The sequence below is a fragment of the Dermacentor andersoni genome, chromosome 1, assembly GCF_023375885.2.
Source record: "Dermacentor andersoni chromosome 1, qqDerAnde1_hic_scaffold, whole genome shotgun sequence".
In the NCBI taxonomy this organism is placed as follows: domain Eukaryota; kingdom Metazoa; phylum Arthropoda; class Arachnida; order Ixodida; family Ixodidae; genus Dermacentor; species Dermacentor andersoni.
Genome location: NC_092814.1, coordinates 228,692,925 through 228,710,776, shown reverse-complemented (window position 1 = coordinate 228,710,776; position 17,852 = coordinate 228,692,925). Strand labels below are relative to the sequence as shown.

General features: G+C 47.5%; 1 protein-coding gene across 4 annotated transcripts in view; it reads left to right on the top strand.

The window, feature by feature from the left end:
• The window catches only part of LOC126548063 (breast cancer anti-estrogen resistance protein 3 homolog), a 249,730-nt gene that overhangs the window by 201,588 nt on the left and 30,290 nt on the right, over positions 1-17,852 (top strand). For all 4 annotated transcript variants that reach the window (XM_050196144.3, XM_050196145.3, XM_050196146.3 and 1 more), the window contains 2 exons: positions 10,284-10,410; positions 14,456-14,701. In XM_050196144.3, the coding sequence (XP_050052101.1) occupies positions 10,284-10,410; positions 14,456-14,701 (373 nt within the window). The remainder of the gene's footprint in view (positions 1-10,283; positions 10,411-14,455; positions 14,702-17,852) is intronic.

Genomic DNA, 17,852 nt, shown 5'->3' with positions numbered 1-17,852 from the left:
CGGAATAGAGCTGCTGCATGTAGTTTCTCAAAGAAATATGTTAAGGTTTAGAACAGAAATAAGAAAGAAACGGTACATTGCCCTACGACTTGGACGGTTTTCAATATTCCCGCCATGTTTTTCATGGCGTTCTCCGCCAAGTCTAGAATGCAGCGGCGAGTCTCCCTAAATGGAAACACGTTAACATGCGGCAACGAATTACCTCAAGTATAGTTCTCCACTCATTTCATATATCCATGTCCCCGCGTTCGCTTTCCTTGGCTGCTTTCTTTCCACGAAGCCGCTCGCCCTGCTAGGAACCTTTCTGTGCGTCATGCGCGAGTGATATAAGATCCATCCGACTCGCTGTGCGCTTCGTGAACTAGTTCAAGGCCAGTTCTTACTCGTGCAGAACCGGCACGGTATGACCCGCACGAGCCCTGCACTGCCTATCTCACGAGCGCAGATAATGCTGTGAACTCGTCCTCCATGAAGCCTGTGCTCTGTGGAACGAATGGCGCCCTGCAGATGCCGCCATGTTGAACTGCTAAAACGAATAGCTAAGTTCAGCACCTCCTGAAATGGTTCACAAAGTGCAGGCGAATCGAATAGACCTATAGAGCCATCTCTAATGTAATGGCGTCACAGAAAAAACGAAGACGGAAAAATAGACATGGTGAACACAAGAGCCGTCTTCGTTTTTTACAGCGAAGCTGTTTACCTCTAGCCCCTGTATGCATGCCCCGCGTGCGTTCCGAGAGGGGATACCCTGGCCGGCTTATGTCCGTATACAGGCGACATGAATGTGTGCACCGAACCACCGACCCGCGAAGGAGGTGAAAGCTTCAAGCACTCCGCCAACTTCCAAAAATAAGTTTAATATCATGGGTCCAAATAGAACCACATATACTCGGCGATGTAAGAATAACAATATATATATATATATATATATATATATATATATATATATATATATATATATATATATATATATATATATATATATATATATATATATATATTTGAAAGTGCACTTCGTGTAGTTGGCGTTCGTGCGCTTTATTTGTTTTAAGTCCTTTTGGCGACTGATGAGGGGCGGAAAGGGTGTGTCGACAGCTCTTGTGCAAGTTGCTTGGGCTTCTGTGGTGATAACGTCACGCGCGTCGGAGGTGACGGCGAGGCTGCTGCAGCGGTTGCGGCAGATGCACGGAAGCAGGTGCGGTGACCGCGGCGGCACTTGTGTCGGCGTAGCGTGGTGCCGTATTAAAAGGCGGATGTATGATTTCGTAACGTATGCAGCCCATGCGTGCAGCCAAGACAGCTTCGCTGGTAATCCGTTCCCAAATGAATGTTGCGGTCCCGCGATTTTTTTTTTTTTTTTCAGTGGCGCCGTTGCACGAGAAATGAACCAAACCATCTAGCCAAACTTTCCGTACTTGGGAGTGATAGACCTACGAAGGGATCAGTCGATCGTTTTATTCTGCATTCCCAGGTACATCTCGACGGTGGCTCGTAACCACGCGTTAAAAAGAAAGGGGGGGGGGGGGCACCGCCGGAAACCCACCGCTTTTTCTACTGGGTAGAGATGTCCCCAAGCCTGGTGTTCAGCTTCTTGTGGGGTTTCGCATCTCGAGAGGGGGTCCTGTAAATATCTCTAGGCGTGGGTTCTTTGCGCCTCTTGTCCAACCACAGACGGCCTCAGCATCCCCCCGGCTGTGGGAGGCAGACTAGAGCTGCCACCGGGTGTACCTACCGGTAAAATTGGTGCGAGCGTGCTCCTGGCCTGCTGCTCGGCCATAACGCGTGACCTTAACGCCGGGAAAGGGGTGTTTATCCCCAACCCGAGGGCATCTCCGCTAATAGGTGCTTTGGGATAACCAAGGAAAATAGCCGCCATAAGAACGTTCCATACTCCCCTTTTCAGGGTTTGTCTGTGCCGACGGGGTTCGACGAGATTTGTATTGCGCGGGCTCCTATACCCCAGGACAATCCACCTCTAAGGAAATCCGCCTGTCGGGCCGGGGGAAGCCTACGCCCATTTGGATAACCGGTAAACAACCAGCGGCAGCGGGGTTTTGAACCCACATCCTCCCTCAGCCAAAGCGTAATCTCAACCACGAGACTGGACTAACAATTTATTTTTGTCTGCACGCGAATGTTTTCGCTCCTGCACGCACAGCACGGAGCAGAGGCTGCGGAAACACTCGTGCGTTTGACGCTGGCTGCATGGTCGCTTGCCTGAAAAACAATCTCTTACACAAACCCCTTATGGTGCACGAGTGGATGACCTGGCGTGGTTGTTCAGTGGCTTTGGTGTTACGCTGCTCAGCACGAGGTCGCAAGATCTAATCCCGGCCACGGCGGCCGCGCTTCGATGGGGGTGAAATGCAAAAACACCTGTGGTGCTTAGATTTAGGTGCACGTTAAAGAACCACAGGTGGTCAAAATTAATCCGGAGTTCCCGACTGCGGCGTCCCTCATAATCGTATCGTGGTATTGGCGCGTAAAACTCCATAATTTAATTAATTTTAATTTTTGCAAGAGTGGTTAGCTCGAGAGAGCATCCGCGCCAGTCTTTCCCCGAAGCGAATGCGCTGCTCGCACTCAACGCTTCTATATGGTCCAACGTCCTAAACACGTAATATGCAAAAGCCCGTGGCAGCTTTGCATTGTCACGAACAAAACGTGCAGAGGATAACAGCTGTGTTGTGTTGCACTGGAGTGTTGCGCGTGTTGACCACCCAGCGAGCGTGTGCGTTGGGATATAGGCCCTTCCGGTGGAAATTGCCTTGAAAGAGAACGAGATGGAGGGACAGTGAGAGAAACGCTCAGCACGACAAGGAAGAAAACGAGGCCAGCTTGGCATCTGGCTGCCGTCAGCACTGTCATAACAAAGCGCGCTGCCGCTGCCGGCGGGTTGGGGTGGGGGGTTGGGGGGGTGGAGGGGTGCTCCCCGGGCTCGCGTGGTCGACAAGCTTGCCGCGTTCTTCTGTCGACGTTCTCAATGGCGCTGCTTGACGTGCGCGCCCGCGATGCGCACAGAGGCGCGTATGCGCTAACGAAGTTGTTCGTTTAGCAAACCCTCATCGCCGCTAAAGAAGCGAGGAGGTACGACAGTGTGTGAGGCTAAAAGCAGTCGGAGCACGTCTTTTGGACTCGTTTAACAGTAGCTGACATAATGGCATTTTTGTAACAAGAAAAATGTGAAACTGACACAACCCGCGAAGTTGACCAAGTGCGATGGAATATGTTCCGCCTGGATGCCAAAAAAGAAAAAGAAACGGGCTCTTCACATCTTGGTTTGCTCAGACTTACCAAGGATGCATCGAGGCTCACTTAAGAACGCATGGCATTGGGAAAATTTCATCTCTATTGTGCCGAGCACATTTATCGCCCCCTGCTTGATCATACGCAGCTTTGTGATAGATATGAGGAACAGACGCTTGCTTTCGTTGTTGCGCTGGTTTGTTCTTTACTATATAAACACGTCGCATCTAACACCTGCCCTTCACTAACTCCGGACTAGGGACTAAATTATAATAACATTTATCTCTCTCTTCAAGAAGAGCGCTGTCGAGAGCTTTTTCTCCCCAAGGCACAGTACGAATGAATTTTCTTGTTGGTGGCATAATTATCGTCGAAATAACCTACCCCAGTAAAGATCGAAAATAAATTTAGCCGGAGACTTTCGGAATAGATCTGCGCGAATATAGGGTTTTTATTGGTGCGCATAGTGCGCCCAGGGAATCATTCATGGCTTTGGGAACACGTGACCATAAAATCTGGAGAAACCGTACGGCGCAGACGTGACATATGGTATCAAGCCGCTTCGACCACGACTAAATAAGGTTTTGCTCTCCACCGCCTACTTCTGGGGGTTCGTTTTTCTAATGAATCATGTTGTGTCTCGCGTATAAATATTCGTTCAAGCGCTTTCTGTTCTCATTAAAATACCGTATGGATTCATACAGCGCATTTCCCTTTGGGTGATTTCACTTACGAGCGCCGAACACTGCATCGTATGGGTCAGACTCGTTGAGCTGTTGGATATTTGCATCACCCGCCGTGGATGTTCGGTGACTATGGTGTTGGGCTGCTGAGCACGAGGTCGCGGCATCGAATCCCGGTCACGGCGGCCGCACTTCGATGGGGGCGAAATGCGAAAACACCCGTGTACTTAGATTTAGGTGCACGTTAAAAACCCCCAGGTGGTCGAAATTTCCGGAATCCTCCACTACGGCGTGCCTCATAATCAGAATGTGGTTTTGGCACGTAAAAGCCCATAATTTAATATTTGCATCCTCTTTGCCGTCCTGTGTCCTGTCGTCGTCCGCGAGGCGATAATAGCGGGCTATCCGTGTGCCAAGAGTCAGAGCTTACGCCACGAGCGCGGTGCACGTGCATGCATGCATGCTTGCTCCTCGCCAAAGAAGAGCGGTGAACGGGCGTCTCGTGGTCGCGCGCTGATGGCGCTCAGGTTTTTGTTTATCTTACTTCACGAGTTTGCCCCAGCGGTGCCCCCTCCGCCCTCTATCATTTTCAGCCATTAATTCGGGCGTGTGTGCTGCGATAGCAGCGACCGAGCGAGGCCGCCGCATCGGCGTTGCGAATCCTCCGTCCCTGTCCTCTCTGGCGGCGCATGCATGTATCGGCCGCTACTAAACTTCGCGTGTCGCTCTCCCTTTCTGTCTGCACACCCTCTCCGCCAGCGCTATATTCTATGCCTAGGGAGCGGCGGTGTAACAGCAACGGTAATTGGGTTATTGCGAAGTTGCCTGCCCGGCTGAGTTGCGCGCCCGGTGCCACTGAACCTGCCCTGGATGCGCCTCTTGCATGATTCGAGAGGGAGTTGGCGGCGAGCCCCTTCACCGAAACGCCTCTCGGCGGAGAACCACAGGAGAACGCTGTCGAGAGACAGGCTGTCGCTGCCTTCGCGCACACCGCGCGCAATGTGCGGTCGTACGACCGTACGACGCCGACTGGTTAAGCGTTGTACACTGCATACAATGTAATGTCGCGCTGTGTAGCCTACATGCAACTTGACGACTTTAAATAGCAGCTCTTTCCGCGGACAGCTGCCAAGCTCGCTTGACTGCAGAACTACCAACAAAGTCGTTTCATTTGTGGTTGGCCGTTTGGATTTTCGCTGAAATTCAATTGATTACTTTCATCATACGAAAACTCCAGTTGTTTTTTGCGAGGTGAGGGGGGGGGGGGGACTAAGGGGATTTTCTTGACTGTCTAGCCTTTTTTTGTGGTCCGATCCCGAAGCTAGTGCAGTCTAACACAACGGTAAAAACCGCACGGTGTTAAGGGGAGCGTTCTCGCATTCTTCCCCCGTGACATGCTAGCATTTTGAGACGCTGTCGTTGAGAAGCTGCGCCTCTGCATGGTCGCAGCGTCTGCACGGGGTTTCGAACTGGTTCTTGAGGCTCTCGAAGTATATACCGCGGCTGGCTCCCGCGTGCGGGTAAGGCATAGGATTCTTGCATGCTCCCCCTCCGGGGGCGAAAAGGAGAGCATTCAGGCACCATAGCACGGTGGTATGGGGAGCGCCACCCATAACCCATACAGCGCTTTAAAAAAAGTCACCCACAACAAAAATAATAAAAGATTACAAAAGGGCAGACTTTGACGCCATAAGTAACTAAATGCAAATTTTTTAAAGAGTGGCAGCAGTTTTACTTATCAAGATCTGCCGATAGCAACTGGGAGCGTTAAAAGAATGTATTGCTCAACTTGGAAGCTAAATACATACCAACAGTTCTCGTGAAATCCGACTCTAACAATGAATGGTTTAATAAACGGCTCAAACATCTCCTTACTAAAAAGAAAAGGCTTTACAGAAAAGCTAAACTTAGAAATAACTCAGAAACATGGGGAAAGTACGAACTGTGCGCTAACCGATATATTCAGGAGCTGATGATAGCCAAAGATAACTTCTTTAAGCATGACCTTCTGACGATTCTACGATCAAACCCCAATAAATTCTGGCGCTTACTTTCAGTTAAGACACATACTAGACAGATTGAGCTAACAGATTCGGATGGTAATCTCATTAACTCGGAGAAATGCGCGTCAGCTGTTAACGACTACTTCACCTAAGTTTTCTTCAACACTAATGACGTTCCCATTGAACCAATACCACCTCATTCACTAAAATTAATGCCAGACATCAAGATCAACCCTGATGGCATATGTAGCCTCATTAATTCACTAAAAGTAACCATCTCAGCTGGTTGTGATGGCATTAACGCCAAAATACTTGTTAACACCAGTAACATTTCTAGCCAGGTACTACACCTAATATTTACGCAATTCTTAAAGACTGAGAACTTGCCCAACGACTGGATAAAGGCCCATGTCGTACCAATCTTTAAGACTGGCGACCGCTCTCGCGCTATAAATTATCACCCAATTTCTCTGACCAGCATTCCTTCCAAACTTCTAGAACATATAATCTCATCCAACCTAATGGCTCACCTGGAATCTATCAACTTCTTTTACCCTCACCAACACGGCTTCAGAAAACTATTTTCATACGAGACCCAGCTCGCCAAGTCCACCCATGACATTCTGCTATTCATATGGACCTTCATTTGCAGATTGATGCCATTTTCTTGGATTACTCGAAACCATTCGACCGCGTTTCCCACAATCACCTACTTCAAAAACTCGCATCTACCGGAATCCCAAATAGCTTGCTTACCTGGCTTGAACACTTCTTAAACGGGCGCACACAGTTTACCTCTGCAAATAACCATAATTCAACTCTTAGCAGCGTAACATCGTGTGGGCCACAAGGCTCTGGTTTATCGCCTCTACTTTTCCTCATCGACATCAATGACTTACCTGCTAACATTAAGAATAAATTTCGCCTTTTCGTGGACGACTGCGTCCTATATTCCCCTATCAAAGGCACGAATGACATCGCCGCACTACAACAGGATCTCGATTCCATCGCAGTACGGTGCGAGACTGGGTTCATGCCGCTTAACCTTACTAAATGCAAAGCTCTGTCATTCACCCGCAACCACAGCATTAACCAGTCACACCTACACAATAAATTCAGCTCCTGTCAATCATGCCCCGTCTTACAAATACCTCGGCGTTCACATGACATCGACACTATCGTGGTCAACTCATATTGACACCATCTGTTCTAATGATTTACGTACCCTTGGATATTTAAAACGTAACCTGAAAGCCGCATTACCAGAAATAAAAAAGCTAGCATGTCTAACATTCGTACGTCCGCAGTTAGAATATGCGTCATCTATCTGGCACCCTTCCCAATCATATCTTACATATGGCATAGAAGCAATACAAGATCGCGCTGCTCGGTTTACACTTCATACTGCTCTCGTGAAACCAGCATAACCGCACTAAAACTACCATCACTTGCTTCCCGCCGTATCATCTCTCGTCTCTGCTTGCTTCACACATTTTATTACCATCCACACTCCAGGCATTCCCTGTTAAATCCACCCTTACGTACATCCTCTCGCTTAAGCCATAGTCGTTCCATAGCACACATTAACACCCCATCATCTGCCATAAACACTTCATTCTTCCCTGATGCAATAACCCATTAGAACCATCTCCCAGAAGATATCGTGTCATGCACTGACCGTAAAACGTTCCGCGAAATGTTGAATAACCACATTGCTTAATTACCGATCCTACGCACCCTTACTCCAACACGATGTTAAATTGTTCCTGGCTTGTTGTTTCTTTACTGCTCTGTACATTTGTTCTAACATTGTCACAAGGATTAAAGCCCTCCCCTATGTAATGCCTCCGGGCCTTTAAGGTGAAAATAAATGAAAAAAAAAAAGAAAATAGTAAAACATAGTGCCACAAATAATCATCTCCCAAAGCATGCTAAATGCATCCTTGGATAGCAGCCGGGGTTGGTTCTTCATTTTTTTTTTTAAATACGCGAGTTGGTATAAATCCGTTCAAACATCATCACACCATCACTTTTGAGTGTCATCACTTTTGAGCATAAAAAAAAAAAGAGATTATATGGGCGCTGAAGCGCTTGCGGACTTTGCTCCTACTATACGCGCAGAGGTGCTGTGGCTGCTGTACACCTGGCAAGAGAGACAAATTAACAAATTATTTCTTCCAAATGGCACCTTTTGACTGTTCTAAGTGAACAGTTGTGTTTGGTTTCCCGGCACATGTAGCCAAGTATAAATAATTTATACAGAAGCAGTAGGTAGCTCCGCATTCATGCAGAACACGGCGATGATCACTAGACCGATCGGCTCCTTGATGTGTATACGACTACAAATAACGGCAGGGTCATCACTATAGAGCTGAGACTTCCGGGACATGTCCCGGTTTCGAAAAATTCCCCAATGTAAGTGTCAGCTATATGCATGCATCTAGCAAACTGCTTGAAACCGGTTTTCAACAGTTTTCTTGTTCCGAAAAGTTAGATTGCCCACGTTGTCCACGTTTTCTATATTGTTTCCAGTGGTTTAATAGGCGTACTTGTACTCACTTTGCCATTCAACCGCAATAAATATTTTAGCCTAGTCGTTTTCTCTGCGTTTGTGCCCACGATGTCCGAATTACTTCTGCTGTAAACTGTCTTCCATAGTTGTGAAAGTACCACATTTATTCAATTTGTAACATGTGCCATGCGGCGCCCGCCAAAGATGACGGGTATGCGTCCGTTTTCAGAACAGCTCTTAAAGTGAAAGGTTCCTTCACCAACCAACCTTATACCAACCTTATAGCAAATAGTTTCATTTTCATTCCAGGCACTTACTATCGAAACGTAAGAAGTTTCCCGTAAATCTTTCCGACTATGTGTATTGGCACGCAATAATATACTTTCTGTCTTGTGTGCACTGTAGTGTATGCTGCGCGGATTTCTACTACACGGAGCTGTACTACACCAACTCATTCAAGAGATATCGATGGGGCTATCAAGTTCCGCAATGTTGTATACGCTGAGCTCATGCAAGAAAAAAAAAAAAAAAAGAAACAGCATTTGTTTGTGTCTTTTTCGGACTGCTTAGCTCTTTCCCTCCGAGCATTGTATGCACTTGACATGTGCGGATGCAGCTATGCGGCTTGGAGAACCTTTGATAAGTATTCATTTCTACCGGAGTGGAGCTCTCGTTGTCCAGAAAAAAGACACGGCTTGAGAGCGCAGCCTCGAGGTGTTCGTAACTATTTCAGTGGTAGAGAATAAAGTGGTAAAAAGAAGCTGAACGTAATTTCGTGCTCGATGCACACTCTCTCAACGTGTCGCAATTTCTTTGTGTTTTATGTCCAGATTTTGGTAAGGTTCTTGTCCAGATTTTCCCAACTCTAGTCATCACATCAGATGTGTCGCGAAGTTGTCGGTTTTTTTTATTCCTTCGTGCGTCTATTGTGCGTTCAGCTTGGTGTTTAAATATCTGTGTTTCGGTGTTCAATTAACTTAATGCGCTTGTCCCGTCTGTCTCTCCTTCCTTTGGCCCCGTCTGTTGCGCTTCACCGTAGTCAAACATGTATGTATCACCAACTGCCCCAAAACTCTACTCTTCTAAAGATCATGCAGTGTTTATGCAATAGTGACCATTTTCAGACAGTGGTAATGAGTCTGTTGACTTGTACAATTTCTACACTAGAAGCACCAGTAAGCAGTGGCTTATCAAAAGGAGGGCGGGTAAACACCCCCCCCCCCCCCACCCGCTCCCCCCAATCCAGCCCTCCAATTTCTACCACCCCCAGATAGAAATCCTCGGTGCGATAGTGCCAGTATAGATGCACGAAAAGAGCACCGAAACCTTCTACAGCTAAACATGTGTAACATTTTATATCGAAAAACAAACATTTTGCAGCGAAACAGCTCCGATGTTATCTGGAACGTGTACGGTGTCACTTTCCTGTTCTCATTCTCTCACATTAACAAATTTTACGTTCTACACTGTCGCAAAGACATGGACAACGGTTATTAGACTTTCTTGGCCATATATATATAATGTTATGTGGAACGTGTAAGGTGCCAGTTTCCTGTTCTTATTCTTTCACATTGACAAAATTTACGTTCTACGCTGTCGCAAATGACATGGACAACAGTTATGAGACTTTCTCGACCATATCCAGGGTTAGGCGGGATCTGCAGGACTTTACTGTGTTATTTTACGTACTGTAAACATTCGTGTTATTGCATGCCTAGAACATTTAGAAACCCTACTTTAACCAGTAATTTTATTTTGCTAATAGAAAGGTAATGCCCTCATGAAGAGTGGGCAGCTGTGTATATCCGGTGATTAAGTGCTGCTTATTTCTCTTTCCAGGCCACCCAACCTTGGAGGAAAGACAGTTTCGTACCCCAACGTACTGGTGCACTCCACTGTCTCGCCAGTGTCGCTGGTGCGATCAGGCTCCACCTCGACCGCTGCTTCTAGTCACAGATCTAGCATGGTGCGCCGCCTATTTGTTCACTGTGCTTTCGTTCAGCAAACCGAACACGTCGAGATATCGTGGTTGCCCACTTCACCGTGCGAAGCAAGTGTTACGCAGACCATTTTAACTTGTAATGGTCTTCGGAGCCAGGCTGTGGGATTAGAGTTTCTTTTCATTCGACTGCACAGGAGCCCGTGTCGCAGAAAACCTGGCGTCGGACCTCGTTATGGCAAAAAATGATTTTCAAACCACCCATGCCCAGGCCATCCATGTGACGCAAGGAATTTACTGAAATAATTGAATTTCCAAGCTAAAATACGCGGGAAAATTGTAAACTACAACATACACACAACCTACAGACATGATAGCTCTCGGATTGTATTCTGACTATACGAGAAAACATAATTCTGTTACACGAAAACTAAAAAAAAAAGTGCAGCGTTTCCACAATTCCGAGAACGACCGCGGCGTCCGCCATTTGCGCACGCCGGCGTGTGTGTCTCGGGGGCCGCGGAGCGGCGCGCCCGGTTCCTTGCAATACCTTTGAATGCTATTGCGTTCAATCTTAAAGGCGAAGCTCGTGGCTTCCTCCAAATGCCTTAAGATGAACACACACACACACACACACACACACACACGCACGCACGCACGCACGCACGCACGCACGCACGCACGCACGCACGCACGCGCACACACACACACGCGCACACACACACACGCGCGCGCACACACACACACACACACACACACACACACACACACACACACACACACACACACACACACACACACACACACACACACACACACACACACACACACACACACACACACACACACACACACACACACACACACACACACACACACACACACACACACACACACACACACACACACACACACACACACACACACACACACACACACACACACACACACACACACACACACACACACACACACACACACACACACACACACACACACACACACACACACACACACACACACACACACACGATAAGGCAGGCAAGCTGTTATCGGCTGTCTCCAGCATATGGTTGAATTCTGGGGTTTTACGTGCCATAACCACGATTTGATTATGGGGCACGCCGCAGTGGGGTACTCCGGATTAATGTTAATTGACCACTAGGGGATCTTTAACGTGTTCCCAATGCAGGGGAGACGGGCTTTTCTGCATTTCGCCCCAATGCGGCCGCTGCGGCCAGGATTTGATCCCGCGACCTCGTGTTTAGCAGCGCAACATCACAGCCGCTAAGCCACCGCGGCGGGCATACAGTGTGTGTCGCACATCAAGTGCGCTACGTCATATTACGTCATATAAATAGCTAAAGTACGCTTGTAAATAACTACATTTTCGGATTAATTTTCATTGAAACCTTCATGGTTGCAATGAAGGCCTTGCAAGGCCTTTATAACGAGGTTCTTCGGACCTCTAAAATCCGTCGTTATACAGGTCACATCGGTGAAAAGATCGCGCGCCGTACCGCTCACAGTAGAGGAGGCTAAACGCATTCAACAAGAGAACACCTGTATTTAACATGAATACAAGATACTTAGTGAAATAAGTCGCCATGTTTTGTACACACTTCGTCTGACGGAATGTGCGACTGCACATTGACTCTACAACCCATCTTATTGCAGCGAGATTCACGACTTGCTCCGCGGCGAAACGCGGGAGTGACGCAAGGTAAAAGCTGCATATCGTCGAATGCAGCTATCGCCTTCTTTGCCGTCAAAACTTTTTCGTTCGTTAACAGGCTCTATCATTGGTACACTTTCGTTGGCACTCGCGTCTTTTCGGCTCTAGAAACCTTTGAAGACTTCGTCGGTCGTCATGTATCCGATAACGTCATCACATAATCAACTACGACGTACTCGTCAGCCACCACAACCACTGATGTGTTACAATAAGCAGCTTACGGATTGAGCCATTTCTGAAGCAGTGCAGCAGGACTAACACTCGCTGACATCGTTGCACCCGTCAAGTGTGTCGCTAGCGCTGCCGTTAGCGCAGAGTGCAGCAAAGTGGCGTTTGCGGAGGGCAGGGTGGTACCGCTACGTGGCATTCGTTGTAAAGCAACAAATCAGTCGTTGGGACGCCTCAATTTCTTCGTTGTATAGACAGATTAGTTGGAGTGATCTTCCTTGTTTATCCGCTCACCGTACACACGTAAGATAGAAATTCGGTCGGAACATAACAAATCCTTCGTTATACAGGTAATTTCGTTGTAGAGGCGTTTGCCACAAACCTTAAGGTAATCATTGTCCGCGGCTTACCCAACTGTGTAGCCTTCCGAAGAATCGTAAACGTTGCGGGAGTTTGCGACCGATCCGCTTTATTTCTCGAAAAGGTGGGCTTTACGTGGCGTAGTGGAGATTAGGCACCGGGACTGCTTGGAGCGATATTATACACTTACGCGACGCAGTTGATAGTGACTTATCAGCTTTGCGGCTAAAGGAGAAAAAAATAATAATCGGTCCGCTCACTTTTCTTGTCAGTCATGGCTGCCTATAATGAAGCGAAGAAAAACTTTGACTCCGTATATTTCGACACACGTGCTTACATGCTCGCTACTATTTCTTAAAATTTACTAAATGACAACAATGATTGGCTCCAACTCTCCGTCAAAAGTTTCCAAGAGGGACACTAAATAGAAACATGAACGAGGAGTAAGGAGAACCGAAGTGCGCGATCTTTTGCTAGTTACAACCGCATGAAGAAAACAAAGAAGCGAGGGAAAACATAGGGGAAGAGAGAAAGAGAGAGATACATCATAAGGGAAAGGCAGAGAGGTTAACGACGCTGAGCCCGGTTAATCGGTTAAGGCCGAAAAGACGCGAGTGCCAACGAAGGTGTACATAGGGGAAATTAACTGTTATGCGAGGGCGAATCATAAAGTCTTTGCCCCTATTTTTAATTAACCAAAAATAAGGTACATACAGGTGCTTTCATGTATACGTACTATTCTACGCACCTTACACTACTTTATCACATAGTCCTCACACCGGTTCAGACATTTGTACCATCGCAGCACTAAATTTGAGACGCCTCTGTGATAGAATTCGTACGCACGCAGCCTCCCCGAACGCTTATTGTCACGCAAGTCTTTACGGCCTTTTGCGAACTCACGACACCACCACCTCACACTGCTCAACGCAAGACACCTTTCCCCATACGTGGGCTGCATTTCCCTGTGTATTTCGATGGGCGCTCGTTCCTTGCTGCATAGAAAACGAATCACACTTCGTTACTTGTACGCCGTGGACGTGTGAAGCACAACCGCCATCTTCAACAACTGACAGCAGCGCCGTGGCGCGGAGCAACCGGCAGATAAGGCCGGGCCAGTCCAAGAAAGGTCCACCGCTGGGAATGGATGTGTTGATTTTACATGTATAGCCGTAATTTGGCTAAAATATAGGGGCAATGACTTTCTGATTCGACCTCGTAGTGTATCGAAATAGAGAAAACAAAGAGGAAAAGGGATATGAAAGTGGACGAAAAAAGAGCTTGCCGGAGCCGAGCATGAAGTTTGTTTAATGTGGTATACTCAACGCTAATTGCATTTGTCCGCCTCGGCGGAAGAGTTACGTACTGAAATGGTAGCAGAGATATACGAAGACGAAATTTTCCCATTTTAATTTCGTATCCAATCTGCGACGCCGATAACGCCACTATTACATCACGAATTTCGCGGTATATTTATGTATTTTGTCTTTTTTGTGCTAGACGAGCCCGGCAATGTTGCCAGTTCGAGTTCTTGCTTCTTTTTTACTGCACCATGATGTTGTTTTCTTCTTCTTTTTTACCGGTAAACATTTATGTTTTTCAGAGCAACGGGCTATGTCATGCACTGTAGTCAAGTGATGCGGGAAAGCTTTATCACGCCTTATATAAGTACACAAGCATTTTAGCATTCTGCTCCCTCCGGAATTCGGCCAGTATTCGAAACCGCGACCTCGCGCTTAGTGGCCGAACGCCGTAACCATACACTCTCGTCGCATATTCTTGAAAAGCGGTTCTCGTTGTTTCTATTAGGAGACACCCGTGACCAGCGAAACACCATCCGAAGATTTGCGGAAAGCGCTGGAATGGGAGCTGGGCCTGGACAGCCGGGACTTGCGCAGCCATGCCTGGTACCACGGCACCATCCCGCGGCAGCGTGCCGAGGAGCTCATGACCGTCGACGGGGGCTTCCTGGTGCGAGACTGCGTCTCGCGACCCGGCGATTACGTGCTCACATGCTGCTGGAAGGGTGCACCGCTCCACTTCGTCATCAACAAGGTGATTGTTGCGCTGTGCTGTGACCCCTTATTTGTGATTACACACGGTTCATACCTGCTCGGCTTGAAATGAAATTCGAGCATTTTTTGAATGGCGATTTGAAAAGATGCATTCCTCTTTTCTTTATATCTTAATTCAGAAGTTTACCTTGCGGCGTAAAATGGCCGGCTCGTGCATATATGCATGTAATTGCAAAAAAAAAAAAAAAAAAAAATTCAATACGTTGCATTAAAAAAAAAAAAAATCTCGCGCGATCGTCGACCCTACGGCGTATCAGCGGCCTCGTAGCAGAGAGGGGCACTCCTGAAGCGAACAGCGTAGCGGAGTAAATTCTAACTGGAAGTTACTGTCGTCGATCCCGCCGCCCATCGCCGCTACAGGGCCACTTAGCCGCCGTGCAGTCGACTGTCGTGCGATATTATTAAAAAAGAATTGTAAGAGTGTACGTATAGTCAGAGTCCTTCCATGTTTTGGAAGGACTCTGGAAAAATGGAAGGACTCTGGAAAAAATGGATGGACTATGGTATAGTATAGCTTGTTATCTCCAATAAAGTTGTACTACTTTCTTGACCACTACTTGATTCTTGCTCAAGAAAAAGCGCGAAAATCGGAATGCAGCATTAATTTTTTTATGGCGCTGCATACCTCACTGCTAACGAGCTTTCATCGCCTGCACAAATTATAAATTTGAGCGATTGATCAGTGCGTATTATGCACTGCAGTATATTGCAACTTGTATATCGCAACCGCCTACTTTACATTGGGGCGCCTCGATGCCAGCGCCGCGACCCCAAGGCATCCTGCGCTAGAGTGGCTTCTGCCTGCGCGTGCACTGAACGCTGACCCCGTGGCTTTTTGTGTGCACGCGAATCGTCGACGTCGGCCCGCACATTATCGCGTTGGGAAACATTGCTCAAAACGCGTGCGTAGACACTCGCCCTCCATTCAGCGAAGGTTCATTTGTCACAGCTTTATTTTGTGCTCAGCGTGGCGGTCTGCTTTCAGCCGTAGCTTAAAAGATAGGTCGGTGTTATTTTTCCTCAGAAAACTATAAAAAACATAGTACACTCTAGTTGTATACGAGGAAGCCTTAACTTGGGCCCAACGCCGATGCCGCCTATTCAAATACATGTAAAACGCAGAAATGCTTATCTGAGACAAGCACTGGACAGATTTTAATGAAATATGTTTTGCATTTGAGAGAGAAAGTTAAATGTCAGTGATTGTAGAAGCGGAAATTTGATTTATGGCCCGATATTTCTTACAGGAATTTCCAAAAATTGGTAGCTCGAGAAATGTACTAGCACAATGTTCACAAATCTAACATTGTATGAAAAACAGATATCGCAGTTCTTTAAACTGCATCGGTTAGCGCATCTAAAGCGGAGAAATTTGGTAAGCTAACTTACAGCTTACGGGGATTTGTTACAATGATTACAAGTGTTTCGCTAAAGGCCTGTTCACAAATTAGTAATATAGTTCACAGAGGTGTATAACATACATTTTGTGAGCTTTAGGTGCATTATTAAATCTATTTTACGGTATCTTCATATCGTCTTTTATTGTAGAGTTACCGAGTTGTAAACTTGATAGTTTCGTTTTTCTAAATTTTGCAATTTTCAACTATTGTTATTAAAATTAATCTACGGCCTAAATAGAAAATCCGCTTCCTAGTCACTAGATTTTAACTTACTATGATTATTTTTTTAGTCTGACAAACCTCATCAATTTCGGTGCAGTGGTTGCCGAAACAAGATGTCTCCTTTCCTATGTGCTATAGGAGACCCCGAGCTAAGGCTTCAACTTTTGGAGTTGTCACCTCGTCACCGCCGTGAAAAGGGGGCGTGGCCGCGTGTATGCAGATTCCCTAGGCGATCGGTTTACGCCGCACCGACGTAGGCTGCACACGGGTTGGGCACGCGGCGGCGGTGGTGCGATGTCTGTGGTACGCGCGAAGTGATATCTTGCGAGCAGTGTCGAACCAAAGCTATTTTAACAGCGGAGCCGTTTAAGCTTTTAGTTCTGCCGTGGAGCGTTACCAGAAAAACTCAGCCCAGCTGTGCGCCACCTCGCGTTGCCTAGCAACCACCTGCGAGAGCACCGAGCCACGTGACTTCCTCGTGCCCCACGCGCGTAGGGCGGAGTCGTGATGTCACAGGCGAGTAAAAGCTCGGAACAGCCGGCGCGGCGTCGCACCTCTCGCCTCCTCTACTCCGTGCGTACGTGCTGCTGCTATGGGAAGACCGAAGAAAGTCCGGACGCTCGAAGAAGAAACGGCTTACCAGCAAGAGCGCCATACTGCCAAGGGAGAAGCGATGCGTCGCCGCCCAGCCGATCCGAAACATCGCGGCGAAGCTGCGGCTGAAACGAGGCGACGCCGAGTCGAGGATCCCGAGTTTCAGTCCAGGGAACGCGAGAGTCAGCGCCTGAACGCTCGACGTCGCCGAGAAAGCGATCCCGCCCTGCGACTGCTCGAGACAACTTAGTAAAACCTAGCATAACCTCGCAAAACCTAGAAACAACTTAGCCAAGCCTACCATAACCTCGCAAAACCTAAAAACGACTTAGCCAGGTCTACCAACAACTTAGCAAAACCTAGCATAACCTCGCAAAACTTACAAACAGAGGCAAGCCACGTAAAAGCTAGGTGATCAAGCTCCGCTGTTGACTCCAGCCTTGCACCACTAGTGCAAGCTGCGCACGTTTTTGTGTACAGGTTCAACTCCCGAGCGAGAAAATAACTGCTCAAACTGGTTTGAACCGGTCTAATTATGTTTAGTAATACTTTCTTGCGCACTAGTTGGTTCATACCTGAATTATAAACGCGCTGCGCAAGATGCACAAAGGAAAAAAAGGAAGAGTTTTCATTTTTTGCATTCCTTTGGTCGTGTTGTTTTCACCATAATCTGATTGTCTTTTATTGGCGTCGATTGTATGCTTCTAAAGCGAAGCTTTCTCTGCCTCTTCTTTCGACTTTCCCACTGCTGCTGCTGCTGCTGTCTGGCACACCGCATCGGGGGGGGGAGTCACAGCGTGTGTATGCACGTCAGGCGCATGGCAGAAAGGAAAGGCGACGCGAGAAACTCGTTTAGATCTTTGCACCGCGTCAAATGGGCACAATGCCCTCTGGAGCTCCCTGGACGTCGCCACA